Below are 18,041 nucleotides of genomic sequence, written 5' to 3' on the forward strand. Positions count from 1 at the left end.
CACTTTGTCAATTATTACCATAACAGGTTATTCTATCTACTAAAATCAATAAGCAGAGAAGCCTGCTTTAGAGGATTATCTGCGGCGTGGCACAGTAATTAAATAAAACATTCCTCAGAACGCACTTCATCCCTTGTTTGCACATCAACCGCAAAGAAGCATCACTTCAGAGTCCCTTTTGACGGGCAGTAGCGGCAAGCGAGCGAAACATGAGCAAGGCAAAAGCGGACCCCACAACAAGCCGGGAGAACGAATGCAATTGCGGGAAGCAGTTAAGTGTAATTGGCATGCCTGACCCTTGGCAAGTGTTTTAGGATCGCCCTCCGTCTCACGCAGCAAATCCAGCAGCACGGACTGCGGTCCTAAGCAGAGAAACAGTCAGGTGCACTCAGTGCAGACGTGCTCGCATATCAACAAGATGGCGAGCAAAACAAGGCCCTGTACATGCTCTACAAACTACAATGAACATTCAAACACACTGGTGCCACTGAATAAATCTTGCACATTCCTCATTACCAGAACAGGCATGCAACCATGCAAATGATCTCCCAAGACACTACTACACTGTGGCTCTCATAACAGTAGCCGGGCAATGATTCTACTGCCATGCAAGAAAAGCCACTCATTCCCGAATAACTGTTCAGCTTATGATTTAACTGTTTCCCACCACTTAAATCAGCACGACTATACGGTTCAAAGTGTTAACATTCCTGTGCGTCTGAAATGTATAAGCAATATTTGCTCAAAGCATGTTTGCATTTAAAAATATGCTTCAACTATTGGTACATCTTGGGCCTAAACCTTTGTTATTTTTGTTGGAGATGTCTTGTACACACCACAAAAAAGAAAAGACCACAGACAATTTACACAAACACGATAACTAAGGTTCACTCTTTTCCAAAATTTTCAAGATCTTGAGCTATACTTTACAAAGTTTTCTGTTGCTTCTGTTGTGAAAAATTCAATGTCCTTCATGTATAGAGTGATCAAAACTTAGCTTTACAGATTTTTTAAAATTATGTGCCAAGAGGTACACGAAATCCACCTTTCCACATTTCTAACTTATGCAGCTAGGAGGACATAAAATGAAACAATAATTGTACTGTCAGCCACAAAAATGCAGTTGGGAAGCCTAACTGGTTTGGCATTTTGTAGATAAAAAGCACTAATTTAGTGTCAACGAAAGGCCAACCATTTGGTGATGAAGATAATGGTATTCCTCTTAATACACATTTTTAAGCCCATTCTAACTACAATGAGTAATCGGGAATTAAATTCCTAAGGGCCAATTCAAAATATACAGAACCTTAGTTCATAGAATACCGTATAAACGCGTGTAAGGGCCGCACCCGTGTAAGGGCCGCACCCCGTTTTTTTGAAGTGCATATTCTAAAAAAAAAAAAAATCCGCGTAAGAGCCGCATCCACACTTTCCTCAACCAATACGTATTCAAAATGCGCGCGCGCGTAAGCTTCTAGGCGTAGTCAATAGATGGCGCAAGGAAACGCAACCATCATCATCGTCACCAGAGTATATAGATATATATTTTTGGATTTTATTCGTGTTAATATGTTCGTGAAGTGGGCTATAAATTTTAACTTTTTATTAGTATTCATAGACCTGCCAACTAAAGGTTAAAGCAGGATTTTATCTTTAGCTTCTCACATCTCTATACAAACGCGCTATCGGCGCTATCCATATCGGGCATTAGCATCACCAACTTTTGCATGGCGTTCGCGTTGTTCGGTTTTTGCAGATTAGCCAGCCGTTTGCTGTAGTTTTCTGCACTGTTCGATGACCTTCGTGCTAGCTTGTTTTCTACTCGGCGTTCACGTTTTGGCAAGATGGGCAAGTACCTGAATAGCTACACTGCTGGCTATAAGTTGAAGGTGATCGAGTATGCTCTCGAGCATGGGAAACGTGCCGCCGGCAGAAAATTCGACGTTGACGAGAAATGTGTTCGACGCTAGTGTGCTCAAAAAGAAGCCTTGCGAAACACCAACAGCACTAAGCGCGCTTTCCGAGGAGAGCAGTGCAAGTTTCCCGATTTGGAAGAAGACTTGCTCCGCTATGTGACTGAACTGCGGAATGACGGTCTTGCACTCACAACGGACATGCTGCGTGTGAAGGGACTAGCCTTGGCGACTGTACTTGGGTGGATCCCATCTGCGTGGAGCTCGGTGTCGACGGACATTGTGTCCCGAAGTTTTAAAGTCGCCGGGATATCTAACAGCTTGGATGGCACGGAAGATGACTGCATGTGGGGTGACGGCGCTTCGCAGCACACCATCTCATCTCGGACTCCAGGTCTGAGGACTCGCCGAGTGACGATGATTGAGCACGTATGTCGCAAGAAATGTGGTATACTGCAATAAACGCTCTTCGTTCGCTAACTGGTGCGTTTTTACTTTAAAAAAAAAAATGTCGCGTGTATGGGCCGCACCCTGAAAATTGGCCCTCATTTCTTGAAAAAAAAGTGCGGCCCTTACACGCGTTTATACGGTATTAAATGAAAAAAATATATGCAATAATGAAAGTGATTTCTCTATGAGAGCCTTGAAAGCCTCTAAGCAATGACTTGCCAGAGAAAGAAGATGAGGACGATGGCACTACAATCCAGTCATCTGCAATTTCCTCCGAGGCTCTGTTGCTGGACGGTGTGGAAGCAGCCTCAAAGCTCGGAGAGCACTTGGGAATGGGCTTCCCAGAGTTCTCCAGAAGAACGTACAGTGTTGGGAATCCACCAATCAAGTTGACTGTATCCTGTCAGAAAAGTCAAATCACTCTTCATCCATGTAAAGACACAGTGACTTGAGACAACACAGCATGAATAGCACAAGCCCATCAGAAGAAAAAGCTGGAATCCACCTGAACATAGCCCCCTTCAGTTTTATGGCTACATATGATGCATAATAAAAAAATTACCCGTCATCTACAACAATAATACTGAACACTATTCTTCACTCCCACTTTCAATATGAATCAAAGTTGTCAACTAATGCATCTTTACATCGTCAACAACAAGATTCCTTTTTCAGTTTACACAGCAACAGAGAAGTGGTCACAGTCACTGTACACCACACCACCACTACCATCATCCACAGTCAACTTCGAAGCTAAATTCATTTATAGTAGAGCTGTGCGAATAGCAAAATTTTGGGTGCAAAGCGAATTTGAATATTGAAGTGTGAGTGCGAATCGAATATTTTTCGAATATTTCTCGAATATTTCTAGAATGTTTCTCGAATACTTCGAAGCGAAATTGCAGAAAAAAAAGTTGGAGAGAATTCCTAAGCATATTCTTATAAGATAGCAACATGAAAGTGTTTCTTTATGCTAGGTTGATGAAGCGCTGGTGGGGTGGTGTTTCATAGTTGTCTTATCAAGAATGAGGCAATGTAGAGGCTGAATTGTATTTATGTACATGATTTGGTGCAACCAAAGTGTTGCCAACAACACTTTACACGTGATAGGCAGAGATGCCATTTCCTCAGCCTCTCCTCCATTTCAACTTCTGTGGAAGCCCAACTGATGTGGCAGACAAGGGTGCGCTCCCTTCAAGTCCGGAGTTCCAAATCTGCCTCGTAGACGTCGATATATAAGAACATCTGAAATTTTGGATGCTAAAAAGCTTCGGCGTCCGATTTTTCGGACTTCCTGCCCAAATTTCAGGTCCAAAACAGCATTAATTGAGCCCCCACCTCTGCTGCATCTTTCATCTCCATGTTGGAACCAGCGTTTTCTTGTGTTAATACATTTGCGACCGTAGCGGAGCTTGAAAGGCAGCTTTGTCGCAATACGGGGGTGTGATGAGGTGAAGCATATGGAAAATCTAGGGACTATTTCCAATCGGACGTTGACTGTCTTTTGGCTAAGTTCGACCGTAACGGAGCTTGAAAGGCAGTTTTGCCGCAATACCGGGGTGTGATGAGGTGAAGCATATTGAAAATCTAGGGATCACTTCCAATCGGACGTTGACTGTGTCTTGACAAAGTTTGACCGTGACGGAGCTTGAAAGGCAGCTTTGTCGCAATACCGGGGTGTGCATAGGGTGCATACCGGGGTGTGCATAGAGTGTGCATGAGGTGAAGCATATTGAAAAATCTAGGGACCACTTCCAATCGGGCGCTGTCTCTTGGCAAAGTTCGACCGTAACGGAGCTTGAAAGACAGCTCTGCCGCAATACGGGGGTGTGATGAGGTGAAGCACATTGAAAATCTAGGGTCTACTTCCAATTTGACATTTTTTGGCTAAGTTCGACCGTAACGGAGCTTGAAAGGCAGCTTTGCCGCAATACGAGAGTGTGATGAGGTGAAGCATATCAAAAATCTGAAGGGGTCACTTTCAATTGGACGTTGACTGTATTTGTCTTTGGGAATTTCGAATAGTTCGAATAGTAAAACTTGAGTGCGAATCGAATCGAATAGCAAACGCTATTCGAAAAATATTCGAAATTTCGAATATTCGCACACCCCTAATTTATAGTGTGTTTCACACAAACTGCTGATGCAAAACATACCTTGACGTTCTGTGTGTGACAGTAGCGACCACTGAACGTGCCGTCGTAAATGGATGAAGAGGGGGCGAGGTTTGTACATGTTCCATCAACAGATGCCTGCATCAACCAACACATATGACGCAAGCATTACTTCAAGAGAAAAAGCGAGACCATTCATACCAAATACAACAAATATAGGTCAAGGATGACAAGAGATGAGGTGACATGCACTGCATAGAAATTCTCTTATGTCACTTGGGTACATCAGCAGCAACAAAAAATTTGTCTGATGTTTACAAGTAAATTTCTGTGAGTACAGAGAAGAAAGCTGCCAATGGTGCAAAAGAACAGATAATAGAAAGGCATATGCTTGAGACTGAGCCACACCTTTGCGTCGTAGTAAAGAACCAGCTTTCCTAGTAGCTCCGCAACTTCTACAGAGTCTTCATTCTTGAATAATGTATAGTTCCTGGGGCCTGTTTTAAAAAGAAGGAAATAAAAAAGCACAGTGTTCCAGGCATAACTAGCTTTGGCTGAAACTACAGGCAGAATAACAGTCCAACTGTGTGATTCACGCAGAAATAACACTGTCGCTATGCACACTGATGAGTGTAGAAATGCTGCAGACGAGGAGTGCCTGTAGTTGATACAGTACATACTTGTACAAGTCATGCAGTGAAGTTAAATTAGGTTGATAATGTGACAGCAACGGAGAAAATTTATGCACTACCCTGAATACTAAGTGCAGTATTCAGAAGTTGTCAAAGCATGCCTAGGAGGCTTGACAAGTTCCCTATGTATTCAGCAATAAAGAATCGTACATTTAAGTAAATGTTTACCTCCAGTGTACATCATTTTTACTTGAGATGCCTGTAGAGGCTCGCTGAAGAGGCACAGTGATCCAATCTGTCCCTTGAGACCTCTGGACAAACCCCAAACCTATGGAGAGCAAGTTAAAACAATGTAGTCTGATAATTATAACCTTGCTGCAAATCCAAGTAACAAATCTGTAAAGTTGAAACGGGAAACAGTGCAGTAAAAGACGACACAGAAGGAGCACACACCACACCACACCACACCTTCTGTTCCTTCTGTGTCGTCTTTTACTGCACTGTTTCCTGTTTCATCATGCTTTACCAACTAGCCAACAAGTTGACCTTATTAAATCTGTAGAGAATTACCCAATACGGCCAATGCTTAGCGGCAGCGCTTAGTGTGACACAGCCACGCAGGCAAAGCTACAGGGACAAGCTGCAGCCCTTGTATCACTATACACAAGTAGTCCGAACAGGCTTGACATCACTTCCAGTTTCTGTTTCAATGGTGCAAGTGCTGAGCTTCTTCTAAAGACTCGCACCCAGTGTAAGGTGCATGTGCCGCACCCAGTACATACGAATGCATTGGGCTTGCCAGTGGTGTGTCTTCTCACTGGTCGAACATGGTAAAATGTAAAATAGCACCATCTCGCGGGAATTTCTGGAATTGTGCATATTGTTGACCACAGCACATATGAACATTGCACAATGTCTCACCTTTTTAAAAAGAGATATGCTGCAATTCACAAATAATTTGAGCCAATACGCCACCTAGCAGAAAGAGCGTGAAACAGGCTATTGAGGTCCATGTAGTGGACGACATTCACTTTCGCACGTGCGGTAGCAGTTCTGGTGGATGGATTCGTCGTCAGCAAAGAAAAAAAATTTGTTGCTAAGCAGTTTTTTCTGCGTTTTGATACGCACATCAGCGAGGTGGAAAGGCGGGATAGTGTTCCGTTTTTTTAGTGAACTGTGAAGAACGGCGTAAATAATCAGCAAAGTTACTCCGACGATGGTTGTTTGCTCTCAGCACTTCAGCAACAAGCTACAAGAGACACCTTAGTGGAGGGCTCCAGATAATTTCAACAAGCTGGGGTTCTGAAATTGCACAGTACGCATGCATCTAGCATTTCACCCCATCAAAATGTGACCGCCGCAACTTGGATCGACACCGCATCTTTCGCGTCAGCATCCAAGCACTGTAACCACTGTGCCACAGCGGCGGGCAAAATGAAAATCATCGTAGTGTTGATGTTGGCGTGCTTGCTGCGTGACGTCAAGGCAGGCCTGAGATGTTTAATGTATTATGACGCATAGTAGCTTTGAGCCTTGCTCTTTAGATATTGCGCAGTCGATTTCCTTGATTTGTGGGCCCGCATAAGTGTTATAGCCCAACCTAATCTAGTAACGCTGGTATAGCCTGCCTGATGTCTCATCGTAGGGTTCAGGCAGCAGGAACGGGCCAATTTACACCTACCTATAACGATACGCTACTGTAGCAGCAGGTAAGCAGAATTTGTGGGCACCACAATTTTGCTCACGTATGCAGATCAGCTGACACACACATGCACAATCAGACAAATCAATAAGGCTCTGCGCATTGCAAAAAATGGTGAACAAGTTTCCTGTGATCATTTCTTCAGCAGTTAGTAGTCATTGGTTCTCTCCGCCTCTTCTTGTACATGAAACATTATTTCGCTCAGTGTGCCATCATCACCTCATTCTTTGGATTTGAACACATTTATACAAGGATGTGACGAAGTAACCGGCTGACAACATTGCTGCAAAATGCTGGCGTGTCACCATGATGATCTAGGTAATCAGCATTTGATGAACGATACCCCCCGGCAACAACCAAGTGCGTTAGCCCACCTACCTTCAAAACACTGCCCAAAAGATTGTCTGCCTTGCTGATCAACACGGCTTGTGACAGTGCAGCAGTACTTACCTAGCAGTAAATGAGAACGGCTGATACACGTTTGCGCTTCGCTAAAAAGCCAGCAGTGCAGGCGGACTGGCCATCAGAGATCACAGGCTCAACAATAACACTTCGCCGCCGCACTGGGATTTCTTGTGCGTCCGAATTCACGCCAGACGTTTACACGACCAGTGCAAGAACATTTATTTTATCATCGATGTTGTCCTTCGCGACAACCAAAATGAGGTGCTCGGCACCAAGTACACTCTCACTTTCGACAAAACACCACGTTTTCACATCGCAATCTAGGAAACACGGTATTTCCAGCAGCAACAATCCACACATGGACCTCCTTGCCACCGCTATCTTTGCCAGTGTTGCCTAACTTTGCAGTGCCCCCTGGATTTCGTTTGAGGTGCAAATATTATTTAGTGCAAAGTAGAGCCCAGCGTTGCATTGATACTGTCAAGGAGCAACGGTTTAAACATGCCACTATCACACGCGTGCTGGCTCTAAAGTTTCTGTGGCTGCATAGCCACAAAGTGTTGTCTCCCAGTGCAGAATTTCAATTTACAAATGGCAGATAGAAACGCGTTTTCAAAGAACTATTTATCATGTGCAAAAATGCAGCGTTCCCTTGCTTCATGGATACTGCCTTGGTTTAGGAACTAAAAACAGGTATGCTAGCAATGCTGCAATGACTGGCTAATCACACAGCTCCTCACCTGCTCGTGGGACTCTAGTGACGACACACTGATAGATGGGTCAGGGTCAGCATTGAAGGCACTTCTGAGGTTGGCGGGGACACTCGGGGCCATGGAGAATATCTTTTCGGTGTCCCAGCCACTGAGGAACGACCCAAGGGTACTGTTCTTGAGGAAGCCGCCGGTTGCAGTGTTCTGGCTCAGTTGCTCTTCACCAGCACCAGAACTGTGCTCAGCAGATGAAGCGGACCCAGAGCTGTCGCCAGAGCCCCTTGCATTGGCCGAACGCCTCTCGCCAGTTGAAGCAGATGCTTGGTTCCCACACGCAACATGACACTGCGAGAACTGCATCGCGGAATTAAATTTCAGGTAAGTATTCGTTGAAAGTAATTACCATCGACTAAAGGTTGAAGACCCTCTCAGATGCTGGCCCTCTCAGATGCTGACAATCAAACCCTGCATTGCCTAAACCAAAACTACTAGGGGTGTGCGAATATTCGAAATTTCGAATATTTTTCGAATAGTGTTTGCTATTCGATTCGATTCGCACTGAAATTTTACTATTCGAACTATTCGAACTTCCCAAAGACAAATGCAGTCAACGTCCGGTTGAAAGTGACCCCTTCAGATTTTCAATATGCTTCACCTCATTACACTCTCGTATTGCGGCAAAGCTGCCTTTCAAGCTCCGTTACGGTCGAACTTAGCCAAGAGACAAAGACCGGTTAGAAATGGTCCCTAGATTTTCAATATGCTTCACCTCATCACACCCCCGTATTGCGGTAAAGCTGCCTTTCAAGCTCCGTTACGGTCGAACTTAGCCAAGAGACAAAGTCCGGTTAGAAAAGGTCCCTAGATTTTCAATATACTTCACCTCCTCATACCCCCGTATTGCGGCAAAGCTGCCTTTAAAGGTCCGTTAGCCAAGAGACAGTCAACGTCCGTTTGGAAGTGGTCCCTAGATTTTCAATATGCTTCACCTCATCACACCCCCGTATTGCGGCAAAGCTGCCTTTCAAGCTCCGCTACGGTCGCAAATGTATTAACTCGAGGAAAACGCTGGTTCCAACATGGAGATGAAAGATGTGGCAGAGTTGGGGGCTCAATTAATGCTGTTTTGGACCTGAAATTTGGGCAGGAAGTCCGAAAAATCGGACGCCGAAGCTTTTTAGCATCCAAAATTTCAGATGTTCTTATATATCGACATCTACTTGGCAGATTTGGAACTCCAAACTTGAAGGGAGCACACCCTTGTCCGCCACGTCAGTTGGCCTTCCACAGAAGTTGAAAGAGGAGGAGAGGCTGAGGAAATGGCATCTTTGCCTATCACGTGTAAAGTGTTGTCGGCAACACTTCGGTTGCACCAAATCATGTACATAAATACAATTCGGCCTCTACATTGCCTCACTCTTGATAAGAAAGACAACTATGAAATATGACCGCACCAGCGCTTCATCAACCTAGCGAAAAGAAACACTTTCATGTTGCGATCTCACAAGAACATACTTAGGGATTCTCTGCAACTTTTTGTGTAAGTTCACTTCGAATTATTCGAAAAATGTTTGAGAAATATTCGAAAATTATTCGAAATTATTCGATTCGATTCGCATTCAATCTTTATTATTCGAATTCGCTTCGCACCCAAAATTTTGCTATTCGCACAGCTCTAAAAACTACCCTTCTATGCATGCAAATTATCGAATTTTGTCACTCTGCGCATTACTGCTGTCACCTGTGCTTTCCTTCATATAGCACATATATGCTACTCAAAAAGTAAAAATCCACAGTCAACACTTTCTGAAAAGCTTGAGCTCGCTGGAAGCATTATGTAAAAATGCAAGCACCATCAAAAAATGCTTTGTCACCCGTAGTTGCTTAAATTTAAATATTAAATGCAAAAAAATTCATTCTCCATTTTCTAAGAAAGTATTCAAGCCATTCATATATAGAGAGAGATAACAATCTTTAATGAGATGCCCGGAGATGTTAGCCTGGTTTATAGCCTGGCTTGCTACTCCAGGTGCCATTTATACAGGTAATGGGTTAAACTACAGCGCTGATGCAGAGAGTGCTCATGGCAACCCTTTAATGCCTCCCTCATTCACCTGTACAAACACATTCCAGGGTGACATGCATGCAAGTGTGATGTGTTTTAGTGTTAAAATAACACTCAAATCATACTGAATGACGGAGACACACAAGACAGCTCAAACTGGTATGCATATACATATTCACATCTGCATGCTGTCAGAAGATGAAGAGATGAAATGCAATAGTTCAACCAATTCAATGCACTCGCAGCATCACCAACATCCGCAAAGCAAAGCAAACACCCTTCTTACATCAACAGGCTGAAATTTGCGTAACATGCATTGAAAGCATGCATTTGTACAATAACAAGGTGTAGAGCTCGTAAAAAAAAAGACAGTCAATGTCCCATCCAACCTCACTAAGTGAAGGCAGCTTCACTTGTACGCTGACACGCTGCCGTCCATCGATGAAAACCACCGTGGTACTGTTTGTAAACGGGCGACGGGCTGCTGTGTGACAGACATCCACACTGTGCTGCAAAGTTTAAAGGAAAACACCACCAGAAATGTAAGGGGGTGCGACCAGCACCTATATTAATTAGGAAGCCGACCAAGACATGAAGTTTTAATGAACATGAACAGCTCACAACATTTGCGACAAGTAGATGAATTTATTCATAGAACAACCAAATGTAAAGCAAGCATTTCTAAGTCATCAAAAAAAAAATTGTGAAGTTAATACATAGACATGACCTAAACATTTGTGTGTCATATATGCACAATATAATGCAAAGGAGTGGGAAATACAGTCAAACCTGGATAAATCGAACTCAAAGAGGATGGCAAAGTATTTCGGTGTATCTATATAATTCAAATACGAAATAGCACGTCCTCTTAGATAGTCGCTACCTGAAACGTCCTTTTATCGTCTACTGTCAAACTAGCTTCCTGTATTGACAGCAGCAGTGTTTACAGTATCATTTCCTGACATTTCATGCAACATCTAGAGAGACACTACCACTGCATCACTGTAAATGAAAATATGTGCCTTCCAGGCATCTGCAGTTCACGATAAAACACGCACTCGCACATCCCTTTTCGTGTTCCTCATGCCTGAACAGCACTGCTTTGATACACATATTTAATTGCCTGTCTCCTTAGAAACTATCAGTACCATCAGCAGTCAGCCGTCATTCACAGTGGAAGAGCGCTAACACAAAGTCGCCAATTTTAAGCAGCCTACTGTAAACACTAGACGGCCAACAGCAATGCAGTGCACAAGAAATTGATACTGAAGGGACAACTTACCCATGTCTCGTCGTCCAGGGTAACACCTTCCACAGGAACAGCATAGTAGTCTTTCTTTGTTGCAACAGCAACCACTAGTTTTCCCTGAGCAGTGAAGAATGACTCCAAGGTTCCATTTGGGGTTGTGAAGCTGAAAAGGCACAATTCCATTAGACCAATGTTGTGGTACCGGGTGTAGTATGACTAGCTAACGTTGCTTAATATTTTTATTAGTTTAAAGGGCCCCTAAACATTGCAAAGGTTGAAATTTAGTTGTGGTGTTGCATTGCAGTTGTGCACGAGTCTACAACAAACACGTAGCCATGAGAATTTTTCGAAACGGCGCTGTAACAGCGGAGTTACACACGTTTGACGATACAAAAGACGTCCACGCTTGTTTCCCTCTTTCTATGCTCCGTTCATCAGCTCGTCTCTCCTCCTGGCCGAGTGCTCCTCCTCGCCATGCGAGGAGGAAGAGCAACAAGCGCGCATACCTGCGAGCGGACAAGCAGGTGTTGCAGATGACGAGCAGACGACATGTTGACGTCACAGCGAACCGTTGAGGGGATGAGGAATGCCGAAAGGCACGGAGAGGAGAAGGGATTCCTTCCTGGAGTTTGTGGGGTGCCCGCGGTTCGTCGCACTGCCACGTTTGGCATTGCTGGTCATGACGACCTCCTGAACTCGATGCGTGCGTTTACTTGAAACGTTAAAAAAATTATCGGAGGTGGTTTAGGGGCCCTTTAAAACAATGTTTGCATATGTGGTCAAAGCACTGACACGAAACAGCCTTTTGACTTGAAGAGACTAGACTTTTACTTTCTTTCTATAGTGCAAGAAATTACATTCAGTTTGTCCCCTGGTTGTCTTCCAAAAGCATGTTAAGTGTTGTGCACAAATTTAGTGAAATTGGAGTTTGCTACTTCTTAAAAAGCAGGATACGGTGTAAAAAGTAGGCTTGTACGAATAGTAAATTTTAGGTTCGAAGCGAATAGTGATTGGGTCGAATAATTTCGAATCTAATTCGAATAGTATATATCACATATTATAAAGAAAAATGAGCATATTTGTCATGACCCAACTAATCTGCACAATATTTTTTAAGATTGAAACAAGGCATGTGCAAATGTCATTCTTTTTGGTTCAAAGAGAAGTGGAAGTAACTCTGAATAGTATCAGGATTTGACTTTCGGTAGAATGCAAGTGATAACCTGTAAAATATGTTACATTTTAAAATTTACTATACTTTGAGCATTTAAGCTGGTATAACAAGCTTTTAAACTTATAAAATGATGAATCGATGTGAGGGTAATCTGCTCATTTAACCTTGAAGTGGGGCTTCGCGACAGAGCGGATTTCCCCTGAAAAGGTGTATTCACAGTATAGCACCCCTCTACTGCAGTGAGACCACCTTTACAGGGGGTTACATGTGGTTTATATGTCTATTCGTTCATTTCGAATACTTCGACATTTAGAATAATTTAAATTCATTTCAAAGCGAATTATAATACTGTAATATTCATTCGAATATTCGAACTGCTCGAATATTCGCACAAGCCTAGCAAAAAGTTAACAGGTGGTCCACCATTACCAGCAAACGCTGGCTAGATTTCTGCAGCTGTACTGTTTAGAGAAGCTCATAATATTCATTAGGAGAGATTCGTACGAGTGTGTATATTGCCTGTAAAATCCCGACAATGAATGCATGATAAACCTAAGCCTCTGTAACAGCACAAATGACGCTTCCTAATAAGCTAAACAAGCATGACAGAAACCATCTTGGATGTTCCTACCTGTAGAACTGTCTTCGGAATGCAGCTTCTTTGCGAGCATTCAGTTTCTCGAGACGCACCCATGCATGGAACGCAAACCCAGATCCGGGCCACCTTTTAATGTTCGGAATGAGGATTCCCTGAAAATAAAAAAAAGTAAACGAGTATGTTTAGAAAAGCATTAAGTGATGACACAGCATGCATCACGTTGAATTTCGATTCTCCGTCAAGGAGAACGTCTCTGCCGAGCAATAATATTCTTGAACCATGAGCATTTTTGCAAATTAATGTACTATATGCCCTCCTCTCACCTCGTCTGGATCACTGAAGTCAAAGAAGTGAGATGCCCCAAGCCAGCCGTCACTTCTCACCATGCTGGACAGGGCATACATCAGTGGCAGTGTGTATTGGTGCTGGAGGGAGAAGAGAACTATTAAAACCTCCTGGGATGGATGACATTCATTTCAATTGTGAAATCTTTGAACAAACCTAGACTGAATTATAATGTTACACGGTTTACTACATGAACGTGTACAAACACAAACAGAGAATTTTTCGCAAGTGCAGCATTTGTCAAAGAAACAGAGTTATTACTTGCATGACCAAAACTAAATCAAGGAATGTCTGGTCAACCTCACGCTGCCAGACAAGCGGACCCGACGTGGCAATTTCACAGACAATAGCCAATAAAGTCCACAAGTGAGCTGGAAATTTCAACTGTTCAAAAGGCCCACTGCCAGTGACAATTTCAGAGGGCCAGGAAGATTTATTATCAAATCTAACCTTCTTTTAAATGCAGCATGGCACACCATGTCTTCACATTGAAAGTTTCTGCAATTACTTTTACAAGTCACCAAAAATGCACGAAAACTAACTTGTTCTCCTGAAGTACTTGGCCGCAGCAAGTGGAAAAGTGCCTTCAGTTCGGACGTGCTAATGGAACAGGAAGCCAGCGTGACCAGAAACTTCAGGAGCTGGCCTGGTGGTGCAAAGAGAGGCATAAGCAAAACAAAGCATGTAGACTGAATTAAGCAAGCAGACAATGAAGGAAAAAAGCATATGAAAGGATTATTGTGGTTTGTTTAGCTCAAATTACAGAAATGATAACAAAATATAGCTAAAAATGGAGAAAACTTGGCACATGTAGAAGTAGGACTTGCAACCTCCACCACAATGGACAAAACTGGATCTAGTTAACTAGGTTTATTACATGTATACTCAAATATTACATACACTTAAAGTAATTGAACAACTTAAGTGAAGGCCCCACCACCATCTTGAAAGCACAATGTTAAAATGTAGCACAAGGAACATGCTTCGCATGTCCATCTTGCGCAGTGCAGACTTTGTGCTCTGGTGGTGATCATTCAGTCATCAGTCACTGTCTGGTTACGTTATTGACCACTTTTCTTTGTCCCTACTGGAGACTGGCTAATGCTTGGCTGTTTTGGAGGATTTCATAGCCGGTTCTCGAGACAGAGAAGTGACAACTCTGCCAGGTACCATCCCTTACCTACAGCCTTGCCACCAATAGTGCTGCTCCTGCTCAGGACGTGAATGATGGCAGGGATAACACCGCCCTGTGCGCAGGCCATGCGCGACCTGAGCGACCCTTTCACCATGGAGTCGAGCTGCTCAGCCAGCCAGAGCTGAAGGGAGTGCGACTCGAGCTGAGGGAGCCAGTGCAGCAGGTGTATCATCAGCTCCAAGTTGCGAAGCGTCGATGACGTCCCCGTCAGGCGCGGCGTCTCTTCAACCAGCTGCACAGAAGCAAGGAAGGAGAACCTTGCTAATTAAGATCATGCTAATTAAGACCTTGTTTATCAAGGTTTTTAAATTATTGATCGTGTTAACATACTTCTGTAATCTAGGTCAACAACAAGCTCTGGTGTCAGTCCAGCCGTGCCCCAGTAGTGCAAACTGCCCACATTTCTTATTTTGGCAGGAACTTTTTTGACAGAAGGTTCCTAAATCTACAGTCAATTTCATTCTCCAAGTAACAATTCTAAAGCATTATATCGGAAACATACTTCTGAAAAGTTCAACACTTGTTTGGAATTACAAAGCCCTTGAGACTAATTATGCGTTCCGCCACAACAGCCATAGAGATAGGAGTAAAACACAAAAGGGCCCCTGTATCCAGATTTCAGTGCAACCTGAAGGAATATCAATTGCAGAGATTAATGTGGAATCCTCTGCCCTGCTGCAGTTACCCTCATAGCCAATAAAGCAAGAACAGGACATACTTAATAACAAAGAACAAACTAAAGTGAAAGACAAAGAAAATCACAACAGTGTAATGAAATGAACTCGCACACCGCACACCTATGGCAGATGTACATAAAAGCACGTACAGTCACCATCACATTTAAAGGGACTGCCAACCACACAGTATGTGTCATGATATGCTAGTAGACATGGAAAGACCATGATTTACAGTGACTGAATCAATCACACTGCAGTTCTAGTAGAACATGTAAATTTTAATTGCCACAGAAAGTCGCAAAAAACAGTATGTAACACCTGGTGTCAAGAGGCCTTGCTACTGTGCAATGGAAGAATTCGAGAGAGCACCATATGTAGACAACTGTTATTTATTGCCACTGTACTTAGTACTTAATATAGCAAACTTTATATTATATATGTACGTGCACTTTATTCTACGCATATTATGTGGTAAAGAATGTTATGCTGACACACAGAAACTAGGTACTACCTAATAGTGAATTGAGAGACCCATGGCAAGATGTGGTGTCTCTAATTTCATGGCAGTGTTCTTTGAGTATTTTTGTACTCACTAGAGTTTACGACTGAGTATGCAATGTTTTGCATACTCCCTGTGAGGTACAAAAAGTCATAAATGTCATTGTGCCGTAAAGGGGTGCCAGCAATACATGAATAGCATACTGGCGTATCTTATCGCTTCTCACAAATGCTGGCATATAATCCCTGTTGCACTCGCCCATCACTGTTTCTAGCATATCTCTAGTGTACAACACCATCCCCACATAGAAAGCAAAATTCTGATTTAAAAAATGTTCCATGGCATTTAACTGCATTACCCTGGAATGATTACCCACTCTAATCGATAAGCTTTCCACTTCAATAACAAAAAAAAATGGCTCTGTAAAAACTGGCTTTCAGTACCTTTAATGCCCGAGTATAATTATTTGACCACCAATGCACACCCCTGCTTGCGTCCATAATTTGTGGACATGAAGCATCAATCAGCAGCTTATGCCACAAATTAAAATATTGGTTAAATCAAAGTTTTACGGTCGGTCTTGTCTAAATATGACAGATGGTGCGACAAAGCTTACTTACTATTATTACTGTTCATATCTTTTATTTTCCAGCATGGCGAACTGGTGCAAAAATCCTACAAATTTCTTGAAATATAGAAAAATTCAAGAACCTTTTATAAACTCTGATTCAAAATACTAAGAAAGACAAAACGTGCTTTGTCGAGTGTATGTAATTAGCTCCAAGAATCTGAAAATAACAGCATGCTTTTTTTAAGGAAATGCCCGAAATTTTTTTAGCTATATTCAAACCAACCTACACAGCTTATTTGGCCTCCTTACAGAGAATGCTAGAAATATCGATCAAATGCCGAAATTATTGTTTGCAGCAAAAATTGTGTCAGCACCTCGATAACAAAGGGCTGAAATAGCCCTGGTATCTCCAGGCAACAAGATTTTAGTTAGAAACCCATGGGTGGCTGAAATTTTTAATAACATATTGTTAAAAGGACACGTAACATTATCTGCCATGGACAATGACGCATTAACCCCAATTGCATCCCAGCAATAAAACACTAACTAAAAGAGTAGCTGTGCAAAGGGCTGTCAAAACTCAATTATTGCCTGCAGTCTTACCATTATTAACTGCTATATTTCAATTCTTATTTTCTACGGTTCGTAGAATATAAATGCCAGGAACAGGGACAAAGAGCTTATCAAACAGCTTGACAGGACACGTATACCCATGCATGCAATTGCTAACACCACAACAGTGGTTACTAAAAGTAGCTAAACATTTTAGAATGCTTAAAACCTTCTATACTATAGTAACAGGCTAAAGAATACCAAGGATGAAATAAAAGCATGCACCATGTAAGAAGTATACACAGAGAAGTAGGCTTTCTATCTCACAAGTTCAATGCAAATTAGCAGCAGCACATAACTGAGTACTTTAAAGGGACACTAAAGGCAAATGTTAAGTCGACGTTGATTGTTGAAATAACGATCCAGAAACCTCGTAGTGCTACTTTTATGCCAAGGAAGTGCTTATTTTAAAATAAAATCACGTTTTAGTGGTCCGAATCGCGTTAGTGCACTTCAAATCACCCGCCTGAAATCCGACTTTCATACATCACTGCTGCTGTGCCCAACGTTGCCCGCTTTTACTGCGCGGCCGCCGACACTAGTATCAGCAGAGCGAAAGTAGCGGGATCCACAGCAGCAACAACGGCCATCGAAGCCATCGAAGCTTGCCGCAATTGTCGCAATGGATGTGGACGGAGAATATGACAACGAGACATTGGCTCGCGACGCTGGGCTGTACGCCGCGGCAGTACAGCCCAGCGTAGTACAGCCCAGCCCAGCATTGGTGTAAATGGAAAGAAGGTGTCCTTGCAACTTTCAACAGGAATCCCTTTGAGCGGTGGCATGAGGCAATATTCTGCCGCTTTGAGTCCGGAACGCCACTCGAGTATTTTCTTGAAAAACAGCAACTTCTTTGCATAGCTGAACCTGGACTGTCAACCTCATCACTTCTTGCTCTTATCATTCATGGCTTACCTATAGATTTGCAACGACAGGTTTTAATACACTGTCCGAAAACGCCCGAAGCGCTTCTCCAACTACTCAAGCTATTATCGCGTCCCTGGGCTGAAAGAGGCTTCAAAAGTAAACAAATTATTTCAGAGACGACAAGCGTTAGCCACTTGGGTGAAAAGTACTCGTCGGATTTTAGAGGCGTCACCTCTGATTTTAGTGGAAGCGCAACTTTCGTA

At 42.9% G+C, this 18,041-nt stretch overlaps 1 protein-coding gene across 2 annotated transcripts in view; it reads right to left on the reverse strand.

The window, feature by feature from the left end:
* LOC119387160 (neurobeachin-like protein 1) overlaps positions 1-18,041 on the reverse strand; it is a 120,086-nt gene that overhangs the window by 85,839 nt on the left and 16,206 nt on the right. For both annotated transcript variants that reach the window (XM_049413389.1, XM_037654469.2), the window contains exons 13-23: positions 14,538-14,784; positions 13,900-14,003; positions 13,336-13,437; positions 13,046-13,164; positions 11,274-11,403; positions 10,381-10,500; positions 7,957-8,280; positions 5,338-5,437; positions 4,886-4,974; positions 4,520-4,615; positions 2,583-2,763 (exon numbers count right to left, since the gene is read on the reverse strand). In XM_049413389.1, coding sequence (XP_049269346.1) covers positions 2,583-2,763; positions 4,520-4,615; positions 4,886-4,974; positions 5,338-5,437; positions 7,957-8,280; positions 10,381-10,500; positions 11,274-11,403; positions 13,046-13,164; positions 13,336-13,437; positions 13,900-14,003; positions 14,538-14,784 — 1,612 coding nt within the window. The remainder of the gene's footprint in view (positions 1-2,582; positions 2,764-4,519; positions 4,616-4,885; positions 4,975-5,337; positions 5,438-7,956; positions 8,281-10,380; positions 10,501-11,273; positions 11,404-13,045; positions 13,165-13,335; positions 13,438-13,899; positions 14,004-14,537; positions 14,785-18,041) is intronic.

The sequence above is a fragment of the Rhipicephalus sanguineus genome, chromosome 3 (assembly GCF_013339695.2).
Source record: "Rhipicephalus sanguineus isolate Rsan-2018 chromosome 3, BIME_Rsan_1.4, whole genome shotgun sequence".
In the NCBI taxonomy this organism is placed as follows: domain Eukaryota; kingdom Metazoa; phylum Arthropoda; class Arachnida; order Ixodida; family Ixodidae; genus Rhipicephalus; species Rhipicephalus sanguineus.